At 37.7% G+C, this 15,613-nt stretch overlaps 3 protein-coding genes and 1 long non-coding RNA gene across 5 annotated transcripts; 3 read left to right on the top strand and 1 right to left on the bottom strand.

The window, feature by feature from the left end:
• Window positions 103-6,290, top strand: LOC105177137 (protein farnesyltransferase subunit beta). The gene is made up of 14 exons (XM_011100181.2): window positions 103-392; window positions 546-632; window positions 999-1,104; window positions 1,812-1,847; window positions 2,672-2,754; window positions 2,843-2,896; window positions 3,101-3,152; window positions 3,863-3,927; window positions 4,081-4,137; window positions 4,264-4,336; window positions 4,821-4,907; window positions 5,032-5,215; window positions 5,438-5,565; window positions 5,974-6,290. The coding sequence occupies exons 1-14, from the start codon at window positions 280-282 to the stop codon at window positions 6,205-6,207; spliced, it is 1,359 nt and encodes a 452-aa protein (XP_011098483.1). The 5' UTR covers window positions 103-279; the 3' UTR covers window positions 6,208-6,290.
• Window positions 6,582-9,427, top strand: LOC105177136 (CASP-like protein 4A3). The gene is made up of 3 exons (XM_011100179.2): window positions 6,582-7,577; window positions 7,769-7,910; window positions 9,020-9,427. The coding sequence occupies exons 1-3, from the start codon at window positions 6,766-6,768 to the stop codon at window positions 9,212-9,214; spliced, it is 1,149 nt and encodes a 382-aa protein (XP_011098481.1). The 5' UTR covers window positions 6,582-6,765; the 3' UTR covers window positions 9,215-9,427.
• LOC110013163 lies at window positions 10,363-15,211 on the top strand. Its single transcript, XR_002288325.1, has 3 exons — window positions 10,363-10,848; window positions 14,439-14,647; window positions 14,725-15,211. It is a non-coding gene; the product is annotated as an uncharacterized LOC110013163 (long non-coding RNA).
• LOC105177135 (apoptosis-enhancing nuclease) lies at window positions 11,792-13,910 on the bottom strand. 2 transcript variants are annotated; one of them, XM_011100178.2, is made up of 7 exons: window positions 13,834-13,910; window positions 13,560-13,711; window positions 13,346-13,476; window positions 13,048-13,259; window positions 12,757-12,963; window positions 12,478-12,558; window positions 11,792-12,324 (listed from the first exon to the last, which is right to left on the bottom strand). In XM_011100178.2, the coding sequence occupies exons 1-7, from the start codon at window positions 13,866-13,868 to the stop codon at window positions 12,078-12,080; spliced, it is 1,065 nt and encodes a 354-aa protein (XP_011098480.1). In that variant the 5' UTR covers window positions 13,869-13,910; the 3' UTR covers window positions 11,792-12,077. The 2 variants fall into 2 exon arrangements, with proteins under 2 accessions (XP_011098480.1, XP_020554670.1); XM_020699011.1 differs by lacking the exon at window positions 13,834-13,910 and having other exon boundaries at window positions 13,560-13,800.

The raw sequence follows: 15,613 nt of genomic DNA, 5'->3' as shown, positions 1-15,613 counted from the left end.
TATAAAATTAAATTAAATTAAATTAAAATTCATATTGAAAATCAATTTAGAATTATTAGTTACTCAAGTCTACTTTACCGCGCCTATCATTTTCCGCCGGCCCGGGCCCGGTAGAAAAGTCGGAATCGCGCTCACTCGACGTTCCAGTAACAAACCTTAGGCAAGTATAGTCGCTATTATCATTACTTCATCCTTTCTGTACAAAGCAAAGTCTCGCGCTTCAAGTATCGGAAGCAGCCCCCGCCACCGCAATAGCTGTAGCCACCGGCGGTCGTTGAAATGGAGAATATTAGGGCCACCAAAACTCAGGAAGAGCAGTGGATGGTTCAGAATCACGTTTTCCGAATTTACGATCTTGTCTTCCGCCTCCCTCCTCATGCTCAATCCGTCAAGTTAGCTTCCTGCCATTCAACTGCAATTAGGGTTTTATCTCTCAGAATCAGTTTATTGGTTGATTTTTTTGTTGTTGGGAGTTCCTTAACTTCAAACTTTACTGATTCTTTTACTATTTTGTTTTGGTATGTTTTGAACTGTGGAACTGGTAGCTTTGAGCTTCGACGTGATAACCACATTGAGTATCTCACCAAGAGTCTCAAACAGCTCGGCCCGAATTTTACGGTTTTGGATGCTAAGTATTCCCTTTCTCCAAATCTATTTATATACAAAGTTACAAGCGGAAGAAAAACATGTATACTAGCAGTTCCTTTAGTTTTTTCTACAGAGTGTGTATGTATGTGTGTTTCCCCTTGAATTTGATGTAAAACTAGTCAGTGTTCACTTGAAATAAATCAATGACTAGGCATGAAAAACCCATAATTACTTGTTTGTATCATGTATCAAACATATGTGCAGCAAGATATTCTGAGATATAAACATTTACTTATAGACATTGGGTGTTATCAGTAACAAACTATCGCTCGTGGAAAGCATGTTTTGAGAAGTTCCCTTTTCCTGTTTAAGTACAGCTTCTAAGATCTTATCGGTTTGCTGATTCACAGCCGACCTTGGCTCTGCTATTGGATCATACACTCAATTGCATTATTGGGCGATTGTCTAGATGACAAACTGGAAAATGGCGTAGTTGATTTTCTCCAACAGTGCCAGGTCTGATTTGGTTCTAGTTAGTTCATGTTAATGCTTGTTGCTTCCACAAACTTTGTCATTTCTATATTTAGGCATACTCTTATGAAGTATGAGCATGCTGCTGAAGTCAGCCAGAATTTCCTGTTTGCACTGCTGATATTCCAGCCAGCTGCTTTTCTTGTCGAATCTGTAAATTTAGCGATTTGTTACCATGTCAAATGACATTCTTCTCTATTTCTATGCGTATATATTCTGAAGTCTGACCCTCTTATTTCCACACCTCAAATGCACTGGTGGAATAGCTCAGTGTAATTTGCAAAACAACAAGATTTTCAGCTTGGTATATGAAAGATTTCCGAAGCTAAACACACGACTTACTTTGATTCAGAAATCAGAATCAGAAAATGCTTGTACTTAACTGCAGAACAAAACAAAGAAACAAATTGCATTCCAGTATGGCCTGGACAGTCTTAGATATAAAGCTGTGCAGATGGAGGCTGTTTTTTAACATCTCAGCTGTATTCTCCTAGTTGCTTGTGGTAACTAACTATAGCACCAGGATCCACCTAGGTCCCAGTGCATGGTGGATCCTGAAATTTGATGTTCTAATTTGCTGTTGAGTGTTGTTGGCATTGAGCCAATTTTCAAAGATTGTTTTGTCCACCTCATAAAGTTCTCTGAAATTTCTACATCTGTTCTGATTCTAGTTTGGTCTAATGTTACCACAGGACCCAAATGGTGGCTATGGTGGTGGACCAGGCCAGGTAAGATTATTTTGTCAAATTTTCGATCATCTTTTAACTGCTTATTAAGATTGACTGGACCAATATCTTTTGATTTTGTTGGTTTATCTTTGTCTGTTGCATTTGTTGTTCCTTTTATCTCTTCTCTCTCTTTTTTTCCACTCCTTTTCCACCTCTCTTGCCTTTAGCATGTTAGAGTTGCATTGTTTAAACTTTGATCAGGAATCATACGGGAAAAAAAAAGGACTTTGGAGAAAACATGAAATAAGAAGGAATTTTTTTGCTCAGCATCACACTCAATGTTCATCCTGAACCATGTACAGCATACAAAAGTTAGATGAAGAAAAGTTTATGATGCTATAAAGTTACATGGATACTGCAAACTTAACTTGAACGATATATTCTCTCCAGTGGTGATAATACAACCTCCAGTACCTGCTGATAAATGAATAAGGAAATATGTGAAAGATAAACCACTGGCATGCTATTTAAATTGTTTTTTATCTTTACCTGAATTATCATTACTTCTAGCTACGAGGTAATCTTCTAAGAGAACAGAGATTACAGGTGGTAGCATACCTTCAATTTACACAAACACCGATTTTGTATAACTTGGTGACAGAAATCATGTGATAGAGTTACATTTTAAATTATTCATGTGTTTGGTCCCTGATTTTCTGATCCAGTACTTGAGTATTGGAAATCTTTGACTTTATACATGAGTTGTTTGCAATGAAAAATACCAGAAAGAATTCTTGAAAAATAAATTGGATTTAATGTTTTTATTCTTTCTGAATTTCTCAAATTGACAGATAATTAAACTGATTGTTTCCTACTACTGTTAGATGCCTCATCTGGCAACAACTTATGCTGCAGTTAATACACTTATTACAGTGGGTGGTCAGAGATCTTTGTCATCAATCGATAGGTGGAGAATCCATTCTTTTTTGTGATCCTTTTGTGTATAAACTATATTTTTATATTATATTTTTATGTTTAAACCTCCTTTATTTCAGGAAAAAGTTATATGCATTCTTGCTGCGAATGAAGGATGCAAGTGGTGGCTTCAGGTATACAGACATTCTTGCTTGTATTGCATGGTAGTAGTTCCTCTGGAGAAGTTTGTCTTCATATTAAAACCTTATCATGGGTGACTGGTTTTTGCTTACCAATGATCCGCTGATGGATGTTCCCTTCCTGTTCAATGAATTGAGTCTGATACATATGTTTTTGTTTGTAAAATTCAATCCCCTCTCAATCATAATTCCCTTTAGGATGCATGATGGCGGAGAAGTTGATGTCCGTGCTTGCTATACTGCTATATCTGTAAGTTGAAGTTCCGTCTGATGTGAATAGTATTCATCAATAGAAGTTGCATGATTATATCATTGCTGGATATTTGTTTTATTGTTTCTGCTTTTAGAAACGATGGGCTCTAAATGTTTGTTGGCAAAATTGCGTGCATGCCATGCCAAATTACTGAAGCCTTAAGTTCATTTGTTCAAAAATATCCTAAATATGTAAATTTCAAGAATTTGAAAATTTTATGCACTCTATTTTTATATATTTTGGCTGTCTACCTAAAGAATTGAAGAAGAGACATCATTAACAAATTATTCATTGAAACAGGTCTAATTGTTAAAAAGTAAAGTTGCAAGCATGATGTGATGGTAGCAAGAGTTGGGTGCTTAGCCTTATAGTCACTACATCTTTAGTCTTGGGACTACATAGAGCCTTAGCTGATGTTTCTTTTGCTTTCTTATATGGAAAATAGAGACAGAAAATTGGCCAGAGGATCTGAAAATTAGTCAGGTCTCTCTTGTCATTAAGGCTTCTGTTAAACTTCATCATTACTGAACTTCATAGTTGGGCTTATGATCACTGTTGATTAGGCGAAGAGCTGGCATAATCCCTTTTTATGCAGTCATAAGCCTATGTAACCTACAAAAAGTGCATTGTAACTAGGTTTGATTTATTAAGTTCTTATTCATTCTAGCATGTTCCTCTTACACTTTGGAGAATCGTGCTTCATTTAGGTGGCCAGTGTTCTTAATATCTTGGATGATAGGCTGATTCAAAGTGTTGGAGATTACATTTTAAGGTTCGTTTTGATTGTTTACTTGATATTTACTTTCTTGTTTGTGAATTCTTATGTTATATGATATGAGAAATGGCCTTCATATTCTTGCTGCACAAGAAGTATTTGTATGATCTTACTCATTACTGAGGGTATAGACATTGCTGCCTATCACAGTTGCCAGACTCATGAAGGAGGAATTGCTGGTGAGCCGGGCTCAGAAGCTCATGGTGGGTAAGTCCTTTACCATAATAATGTTGCTTATATTCATCCAGTTCTGGTTTATTTATGTAAAGTAGTTTGCTTTTAGATTCACATTAATTTGATGAAGAGCCCTTTGTCCTGGCCATGTTTTGTTAGGTACACGTTCTGTGGTTTGGCTGCAATGGTTCTAATCAATGAGGTTAATCGTTTGGACTTGCCTGGACTGATTGTAAGTATCCCTTCTTCCATTTAGATTGGATGTCTTGTACAAGCTTCCTTTTCTCTGATTGTCTCTTTAGACTTAAAGAATAGTGTGTTTTGCCTGACCGTGAAGTAATTCTTATCTATAAGTAAGAAATATTTGGTATAAAGTGTTTCATATTTTCTTGATATTTACATATGAAGATCCTTCCCATTGGGGGTTGTAGAATATCGATATTGATACAGTATCATTCTGGGTGGACACCTTGATTGGCAATGTGTTAGGAGCATGAAGCAAATTTGGAGCACTGTATTCTTTCAAAATCTATAGTGTGGATACTGACTTCGCAAATTATAGACTATCTTTAGGATGTGAATTGGCCATATTTTATGTTATCAGTACTTTTTGCTAAGGGATGTAATCAACAATTTCTCCTATACTGAATGAGCATCTTCCTTCTAAATTTAGATTAATTATTGGCTCTAATTCTTTCTTATCAATGCTATTCCAGGATTGGGTGGTATTCAGGCAAGGAGTAGAATGTGGATTTCAAGGCAGAACGAATAAGTTGGTCGATGGCTGCTACTCTTTTTGGCAGGTGATTGGAGATCCATACTATTTTACATTTAGTTGTTTGCCATCGGAGATTCTCAATTATTTTAAATTTAATAAGATGTCACTTAGATATTAGATATAGTTAGTGATACATAACCTGCAACCAGGGAGGAGTTGCTGCAATTATTCAACGACTATATTTGTTGGTCAATGAGCAACTGGGCCTGCCAAATACCTTCAAATATGACTGCAGAACAGCAAGTGACAATGATTTGTCAGACTCTGATGGAGAACCATACTCTGATGGGGCGGCTTCCCCAGAAAATGATAGCAGCCAGCCCATGCAAGAAGGTGAGGAGAAGTTTGCTTGCATACTATTTCTACAATGTTCTTTTTCCTCAGTTGCAAATTATGGTGATGGTGGTGGTCAGCTGCCTCTCATTCCTTTTGCATACTTACTATATTATTTAGAAACCATCTTGCTTATCCTTGTGTCTGTCTAAGATCCTCTTTTCATGTAGTTGCAGCTCGTTTCTCATAGACATGTGTATCCATTTTATCTCCTTGATGCAGGAAAATCCAATGCTTCTGCTGCCATAGGGGTGAATGATAATGGTTACAAGTTTATCAAAGGGGCCATTGGCATGACACCTCTTTTCAACAGCATGGCCTTGCAGCAATATATTCTCCTTTGCTCACAGGTATATTCAATCTTGTAGTACATAGGGATTTGCTCGATTTTTGCCCCCTCTGATGGTGTCTGTCCAGGGATTGTCCAAAGGGGAATCCAATCTTCTCTAGCCAAGTGATTGTTAGTATATTATAACTAATCAAGTGGTGAAAATGATATCTGGGACTTCGATGGATGTCCAGAAAGCCAATTAGAATGTCAGAAGTTCTAGTTCAAGCTCTCCAAGTAGTTATGACTCTCTTAATTTCTAAACGTGTCGAACTTGCAGTTCTTATCTTGCAGAAACTTCTTGTTCTGCTCACACTTCAATAAATGAATGCTACAGTCATCTATATGTAAATCCAAGCTAACCCCTACCCTGCAGACGCACACTATCAATTTTCTGGAGAAGATTTCTCATAAGATGTGGTTGATGCAGGAGGAGGCAGGTTTCAGAGACAAGCCGGGAAAACGGAGAGACCACTATCACACATGTTATGTCCTAAGCGGATTATCAATCTGCCAGCATAGCAACATAAAAGAAGCTGATTCTCCACCTCTGCCAAGGGATATAATGGGCCCTTATTCTAATTTGTTAGAACCTGTGCACCCTCTACATAATATTGTGTTAGACAAATACTATGAAGCACACGAATTCTTCACCACATCTTAGGCACATAGGATCGTCTACAGATTTTAGCTGTATCATGACAGTTTTCTATATCAGTTTCAGTTAAAATACGTCTGTTATTCTCACTATTCTTCACAAAATGCTACGTCCGGGACTCCGTGCAAAAGGATTCTTACTTTTGGGAATCCAACATGCATAAAAAAATTTAAGTGCGATATGCTTCATTTCACCACATTAATTAAATAATAAATTAGTTGAAAGAACAAACGCTGCAACTTTTGGCAGCAGTATTGAAATCAGTGTATACACCTTGGACGAGGTAGTGTAGATCCACGCAGGCATTCACCCAATAGTACCTGAACCTGACAGTGTGACGAAGCGGTCAACTCAACAGCCCATTTTATTACTGTGACCGTGAGCTCCTCTTGGTCTGTCCTAAAATTTAAAAACAAACCTCCGAGACCGTCACCATCGGTGCCCGCCGCCCCCCTCCCAAAAGCTAGAAAGAGAAGAAAACAATAATAATAGAAAAATCTCACCATCTGATATAATTCATTCCAACTCTTCACCAAACCACACCGGAAAAGGTCGACAAAGATTATGGAAAACCAAAATAAACAAAAGACTTCCCCCGCCCCTGATTCAGTTTCTGACTCCTCTCCGCATCACTCCAGACAAGATAGTGGAGAACACATCTCGCTCTCGCCGCCGCTGGGTTCGCCGGGAAAATCACTGTCGGACTATTCTTCTTCTTCACTTCACTCCAAACAAGATAGTGGAGAACACATCTCGCTCTCGCCGCCGGTGGGATTGCCGGGAAAATTACCGTCGGACTCTTACTCCTCTCCACTTCACTCCAAACGAAACAGTGGAGAACATATCTCGCTGTCGCCGCCGGTGGGCTCACCGGGGAGCTCGCTTGGTAGTCATTCACTTTCCTCCCATCATACGCCGGTCAATAACAGTCATGGGTCCTTCCCGGAAGATGGAAAACCTCAGTCGCCGGAAAGTAAGCCTCCGCCGGCGGTGGTAAGCAGGGATGTGTTTAAGGAGCCTATGGAGAACAAGGTTGTGATCGAGGAGCCCATGGCGGTGGTGAGCAGGGCGGTCTTGGAGGAGCCTAAGGCCGTGGCGAACTGGGCAGTAGCGGAGGAGCCTAAGGCAGTGGCGCCAAAGACCGATCCAGCTGGCGGAGTGGTGGAGGATCGCGGCGGCGACGGAAGCGGTCGGCGGAGGTTCAGACCATCGCTGTCGATATTGAGGAGAGCTAAACGAGAGAAAATGGTGAAAAGAGCTGCCCTGGGGTTCAGGATTTTTGGGTTCTTGTTTTGCTTGGTCTCGTTTTCAGTGATGGCAGCTGACAGAAATCAAGGCTGGGCTCTTGATTCATTTGAGCGATACAAAGAATTCCGGTACAATTGATTTCATATATTTGAATTCTTAGAATCACGACCCTGGGATATCAATTGATGAAAAGTTAATTGTTAATCGAAGTATTTCTGAAACCAATAAGCTTCAAATCTTCGGTTCTCAATCCCTATTTCTCTCCGTCAATTTTGTGGTACTGTTTCAGCCTATTACATTCGAATTTGGGATCTCGCAGGTACTGTATGTCTGTGAATGTTATCGGATTTGTGTACTCAGCAGCTCAGGCATTCGATATATCATATAGCTTAGCCACCGGAAAGTATATTGTCCAGCACCATCAGAGACTCCGATATTACTTCGACTTTGCAGTTGATCAGGCAAGTTTTTAACGTTATATTATGCTTATGTATTGGTATTCCTATTGGATGATTTAAGTATTTCAGCAAATATTTGCACTTTCTGGAGAAATACACCTTTTTCTTCAGCTGAATCCTTCACCTGCTTCATTCTTGTATTAACTTGTGAAGGGCAATTGATTACAGGAGACTGCACGTTCATGATTGTATTAACATCATGAATTGTGATCCATTATTACATGAACAAAAATAAGCAACAAGAGTCTATAGCGTTGTTGATTATTACAGTTGCCACTGTATATTCTTACACTTAGTGGGGAAAAAAGAACATCCCCAAGAATCCATTAATGCACAGTTTAATGAAGTAATAGAATGAAAGGCATTAATTCTGACTGTCAACGTCGATGCTCGAGTCCGATGAGGTTGGAATGACATTAGTGGTTGTTTTCTAATTGAATTCATCTGCTTGACTTGCCTAAAAAGGTTTTCTGAGGGTATGTGGGCCTTACTTTGGTGAGTGTTCCATGGAATACGCTATGGAGGGGAATTAGCATGGGGGACCATCTGTTTCTCGAACCACTTTGCCAGTCTATCGATAAACATTTACAATTTGAGGAATTACACAGGAATTTTTAGTACTAGTGCTGTAAAGAAAAGTGTTTCTGTTTTCTTGTGATCTAATGGGAATTTCCTAACGTGAGAAGGTGAAATGAGAAAAGAGAGAAAAAGTGGAGAATCCATTCACCGTCCTGTTCTGTCCTCTTTGATGCCTAGATTTGGTTAATCTTTTACATTGTAGGTCTTGGATTCAATGCTTAATGCCAGTTGGTTTTCACGCTTTTTCTTTGTTTCATTGTTTTGATGTCTTTGTCTGGACAGTAGTGATGCTTTATATCTTGCCATATTTTGGAGTCTAGAGAGTGAAAAACGAAATGATGCGCAACAACCAAATTGCACCCTAATTCCAGTAATGAGTATTTATATTTGATAGGGAGATCTATCGGTTTTAACTATATTTCAGAAACTTCTAACATATTGCCTGTAACCTCTTGTTGTTTGGTTTGCCTATTACTCAGTGTGATTCAATGCAAACTCACTAGATTGACTGTGGGCTTTCTTCGTGGTGGCAGATGATTGCTTATCTTCTGATATCAGCATCTTCATCGGCCACTATTCGGATTGATGACTGGCAATTGAATTGGGGAAAGGACAAGTTCCCAGATATGGCAACGGCTTCCATATCAATGTCGTTCCTCGCGTTTGTTGCCCTGGCCTCTAGTTCTCTCATTTCTGGCTATGCTCTTTGCACCTCCAAAACCGTGTAGGTTGCAACTCCCCATATGAATACCATTTGCCTCTTGCCTCCCAAGAAATATGTAGTAAATTTTGTCTGCAGCAGAGAACTTATTCATCTGAATTCTCCTTTCTGTATATACATATTTAATGTGCTGAGATTTTTGTTTGGATAACACCAGCAAAGCATAGTGATTTTCAATGAACAGATTGTAATATGACTCCGTGCTTTTAAGTATTGGTGATGTCACCTTCAAAAATGTGAAATGACCTGCTGAGCATTTCTCACTCCAAGTCAAGTTCCATTCATTGACATCTCACTCTCACTACAGTTTAAATAGAAGGAGATACTGTGAAAGTAAATTAGCACTTTTATGTTTAAGTTAATAATGAGCTCTATATCTCAAAAAGAAAATTATGATGGAGACATAATAAGAGTTAAATAGAATTAAAAAATAAATCAAATTATTCAATCTTTAAGTCGGTCCATAAAAGCTTTGGTTCGTTGAATGTAACGAATCGAATTTGAACCAAAAAATTCTTGTACAATAAGTTTCGAGCTAAAATAATAAAATATATTTAAAAATAATAAATTATTCGAGTCTGATTCATATTTAATCCGATTAAAATTTATTAGAACTCAATTAAAATAACCAAATAAAATTCGAATATAATTTTATTCGAAGGAATTTGAACTTGTGTTTGGTTCATTTACAGCCCCAGACGTAAAGAGGAGAGAATTCTCCGCTTATAAAAACATTATTAAAAAAGGCAAAAGGAAATTTATGGGAGATTTATGATGATTGTTCAGAGAAAGGCCAGGTGTTGGGAACTAAGAATGTAAATATGGCCCATCTCTCTTGGATCATCGTCTAGCAGTTTACTTTAGGGGGCTGCAGCTTTTTCGGCCTTCTGGATTTGTTTCCTGGGAAGATTGGGTCCAATTTTTGGAGACTGGTTCAGTGGGTCTGATAACTTGACTTGGCCCAATTTATCGTGGCATCAGGAATTATCCGCATATTAGTGAATCTTAAAAAACTATTCACGCAAGAATTAGATCTCATTATTCTGAACTATTTATGATCTTTTCCTAAATTTCCAACATTTATGATTCGAAATTCTATAATGATATTTGCAATTTGTCGCATAACACAGTAATTCAGTTCTTTATTATCTACATTGAAAAGAGCGAAAATTTTCTCGGCCCATATCGAAGAACCCATGTTGAATTAAACTCAGACCCCAAGAATTTCGGGCCCTAAATACAAGGAATCAGCCTTCATCGATCACGTTATCGGTAAGATCTTCAGGTGTAGAGAATTAAAACAGAGAATTCCACGTTTTCACTTGACTTTCAAAAATGAATGCACAAATCGCGCGCTAGATGATCACCCAAAAGCTCCGTTCCCACCAAGCCCTCGACTCATCTTTTTCTTTCTTTTTGGTTTTTTCTTCATGTGATCGTACAAATCGAGCCAGTAATTCTAGAACTGGAACTCTCTATTTTTGTGCCTGTTTTTTCTTCACTCATAGTGCTCGAATTGCATATTTAAGCTGTAGTTACTGCCAAATTTCAATATGCGAGCAAAATGACAGAGACAGCAGGCAATGGTCTTGCAGACGGCATGGTTGCTTATTCCAAGGATTAACAGGGTTATCGTTGATGGTAAAATTCTACGGTTGTGCTTTTATTTTTTTTTTGGTGTTTAAATAATAATACGTATCTTTATACAAATACGAGTGGTTCAGTTCATCTGCTGCAATTTTCAATTATTCATGGGGTAATTTAGTAATTTTATTGAGTATGCAGTTAGAGTCGAGTTGTTGTGATCTCGCTCCATTTCTTTTTGTATTTTCGTTGTCCCCGTGTAGGCCAATATTTACGTGTAGCAGCTGCATATGTCTTGTTATTGTAGTTGGCAAGGATGGGATCGTGATGATGTACACGAATTTGATCTATTCATGTATTATGTATTTGATCTATGCATGTAATATGTAACTATGTGTTTAGGTTTAGATGTAAGTTTCCTTGTGCATGCATATATGCACATGGAAGGAAATGCGCCTCTGCCTGTTTGGCTGTACTTGTAGAATTTATATACCGATTGGCGTTTCAAAAGAGGAATCAATCTCAGATATTAGAAAGAAAGGGAGATTTGCTATATGATTGAGGTGGAACTCTTGGTGGTTTGCTGCATCAGGCTTTCTAGATTAGAATTTCTTTTCTCTGATAGACAAATTAAATGATGGAAATGTTAAATTTTGCAAAGTTTACATGTTATCAGCTGAAATAATTATTAATATCACGAAGTATATTAGCGCAAAGTTTGTCACATTTAGGATGCAATAGTTTTCCTGCTACTGAAAAGGCATACAATAAACAATTGGCAAAGGCCAACAACAAAATAAGTGCTTCAGTTTACCTATACTGCCCCACTTTGGTATAAGCAATATGGTGCAACTATACAAGTTTCAAGGTGCATATATACGTGAAAAGATTCAAAACAACAAAAAGTCATTTATTTCTAGCACATGCTTCATTTTTTCAAGTTATATATAATAAGTATTATTGCATTCAGAGGAAGTACTTAGAAAAATACAAACCACATCGTATCTCCTAGTTGTTTGCTTCTTATTTTGGGGTTATTGTTGTTAGTGAAATATAATTATGAAAAAATAGAGATAGTAATGACATTATTGTAACTTATGATGCTACACATAAATCTGTTGAGTGAACTAATTCAAAATGCATTAGTACGTAACAGTAAACATATCCCATAAGCGGCATCATAAATTTGCATGTTTTATTATCATGCTAGTACTGTGCTGCCAGTGTAAGGATGTCCCTCCATAAGTATGTCTCAGCCTCATTGAATAACTTATCTTCTTCCGCACTTAGTTGCTTAATTTGGAGTCTAAGCACCAGCAATAATAATCAGACCTTGATATTTCCAACATTTTTTCTGGAGTCATTCTTTCAAGCTCGCTTTGCCTCCATGATGCAAAATTGTTGCGGTTTTGTGGATCTGAAGCCATAGGATAGTCTTCAACCTTATGAGCTTGTGATCTCATTCTCATATACAGCCTCATTGTTGCAACACAGTCTTCATAGGGATCTTGTATGCCAATTTGAATGTCATATCTATATGCACAGAACATTGACTATCTCAGGATTATTGAAGTTAAATGACAAAATAAGAGTGTAAGCTATTCATACCTTTAGATGTCATATCTATATGTATGAAACATTGACTCAGAATTTTTAAGTGACAAAATATGAGTTAGAGCTATTTACCCAAGGTATGCTTTTGTTAAATATTTCAGTGAGTTGCTGAGCTTGCTTGTCTTCATCAATGGAGGATATTTTGCTGTATCCCTGTAGAAAAAAAAATGTAGATTAATGAGACTGTGGGAAAACTTATTTATTTGAGATAGCATTTGAATTTTTTTTTCCTTGAAAACATAATTATTAACAGCTCAATCTTAATTCAGAAAACCTCAGATAAACATTATGTAAACAAAATTGTGATCCAAAGGCCTTTAAGGCCATGCTGTTTCAGCTGAATGAGCTTACCTGATCAATATTGCTGGATATTCCACTTCCAAGCATTTCAAATCATGATCTAGTCCATGGCCTACAAGGATCCTAGCTTTTCCGCCTCTAGAACGGATCTGCCATGTTGGTTCACCATTGCATAAGTAGTCTTGGATCTTCCGCTGGACTTGCCTAAGTGGCATTGCATCCCTCAAAAATTCTGGTCGTATACCTGTTGTTTCATACCTGTAAACATTTTGAAATATCTTAGTTCTAGTTGGAATCTATTGATTGACATAATACTATATATTTCAAGCAGAAACTCATTACCTATAGTTTGTGACTGGAAGGTGTGGCTTGACGTATGTCTGAAAGATTATCTTTTCATGCTCATCAATGAGGCAGACCCTTGCACAAAGATCCAAGGAGCCATCACTGCCGCCGCCGACCATTTTGCAAGCAAGTGAAACCACTTTTGCTCTGCTATTATCAATCCTCATCTCATCTTGAATGCCCAAGTTAGCCATCCGATATAGCAGACCCTAATTCAGTCAAGGAAAAAAATTATATAGATACAAACAGGAGAATGTGCAGTGAGGTATTCTCGTTCAAGTTTGATTGTTTTTACATTGTTTCCACGTGAAAATTGGCATTTCTCTCTGTGGAGCTGAAGAGCATAGCGGCTACCAAGGATAGTTAAACAAAGGTCGCATCCTCGTTCCTTGAATACCCTTTCACATTCTGCCTTCGGCAGAGGTCCTGGTAGGGAAATCACCATGTATTAGAATCTCAATCTCATATGATTTATAGCATAATATAGTTTTGAGGAGATTGAAGAATACCTATGAGGTGCTCCCTTAGAGATTCAAATGAACGACAATGCTTTTGACAAATTCCGCACTTGGGTTCATGATTTGAATGAAATGATATCCTCATATGTTCAACCAGATGCTCCATTTTGTTAAATTGTCTGTAGCATGCAGCACACTTGTTCCTGAGCATCAAAACAATTAGCGTTAACATGCCATCACTAGTACTTATGTTCATTAAGGCAAGTATTTGATGTATCAGTGTATATTTGATGATGGCTTGTCATTGCATGAAATAAAAAGTTACCTCATATTCTCTGAGGACTCCTTTCTGCTGTCCATGATTGACTGATTGTGTCGTACTGAACTGGAGCTTAATTCCAGAGTTTGGAGTGCTTGGAAGGAACGAAAATGTGAAGGTATTTATATTTGTTGTTTTGATTTTTTTGGCCTACTTAGGTTTGAAAGATTCCTCAAGGTCATTAGTTGCTTGGGTGTCGGTGTCATCTTCTCTAAAATTCACCTGCTAGTACCACCCCAAAACAGGCTCACACAAAACATTCGTGGCAATCCAAATGCTTTCGGGCCCACATCTGGGCTGCTAGAATATGTCCTTGCTGTCGTATCCTACCATCTCTTCTCTCTCACACACACATTTGGAGTTTGGCAACTGGCTCCTTACTGTATATGCAAATATGAAGTCTGCATGGCTCTTTTTATCTTTGCTCTTATGGAAAATTTGTTCGAACAGTTGTCAGGAATTAGCAAAGCCTGTAATTATAATCACTCTGCTACTTTATTTGTTTATTGTGAGGCAGAAAAGCAGTTAACAAATCATGCCTAAGTTATACTGATTATACCTCGTTCTTTGTAAGTGGATGTTTACGTTCATGCATTTGGTGCCATGTCCAGGTTTTTTAAAAGTGTACAGATGGGATTCAATATGATAATTATGCTGCCCAATCCAACTTTATCAGTATACCAAATGGTTTCATGCAAGTGTGGTGTTCAATGCCTTATGACTGTTCAATGCATGTACATGAGACTGTGCAGTGTGCCCTTCGAATCTTGATGCAACTAGTCATGCTGCACATACCCGTTATGGGCAATGTATTGAACAGGTATCAATTCAACAATTGATAAAATAATGCATGTGGAGAAGTGTATACAAGATAAAAGCAATATGTTTCCTTTGCAGAGAGGTTTTTCTATATTCTTTGGGCAAAAGCAATGGAGTCAGGAGATAAGGCATTCAAGCAGCTGATGGCAGGTAATCTTTCCTTTCTGCTTTAAATCTGTTGAGTTTACAGTGTCTATTCCTTAAGCAAGCGAATTGATGAGAAATCGAGTATGAGGAGTTTGACCCGGGAAGAATGGTAGCATTATCTTTGACTGAAGTAGGGCCAGCATATTTAGATACCGTATGGAAAAGACATCATTAGAATATTAGGATTCTAGTCCACCGCCTTTTCACTGTTCCTGTTATCTTCCTTCTTGGAATGTCAAACGGCAATGTCTCATATTAGGGATCTACCTAAGCTATCCCTACCTCCTTCCTTTCAATCTTTATCTCAACCAAGACACAAAACTGTTATGCTGAGCGTCATATCAACCTGCTTGTGGTTTGTAGCATTACCGAGGTCATAATTCCAAATACAAAAATTCTTCTCTCAAAAACCAATCAATCGTATGATACATTTTGATCAATTTTCTTGAACTATATACTAATATATTTATGAGTAATTAATTTAGAATTAATCAGACCCGAGTTAGACTAAGATTACCAAATCGAAAAATCCATTTCGCAAGGCAACACCCTACGGTTAGGTTCTTTATTGGAGGAGAACAATGCTGTTAGTAGCGTACCTTGAGCCTCCCTCAATGTTTCTTGTGTTCATTTGAAAATCCATCTATTACATATACAAGTCATCTACACTATTTTATAATTGAAGACATCGAATTAATTAATGTCCTCTCACAAATTTGATAGGTGATTATTCACTACTCTCATAAATAGGCAGTAGGCATGTGTCTCACTTCCCACTTTTTTATATTTTTTATTTATTTTTATTTATCTATTTTCTTTC

The sequence above is a fragment of the Sesamum indicum genome, linkage group LG15 (genome assembly GCF_000512975.1).
Source record: "Sesamum indicum cultivar Zhongzhi No. 13 linkage group LG15, S_indicum_v1.0, whole genome shotgun sequence".
Classification (NCBI taxonomy): Eukaryota; Viridiplantae; Streptophyta; class Magnoliopsida; order Lamiales; family Pedaliaceae; genus Sesamum; species Sesamum indicum.
The sequence above is the reverse complement of the archived record's forward strand: the minus strand, read 5'-3'. Positions and strand labels throughout refer to the sequence as shown.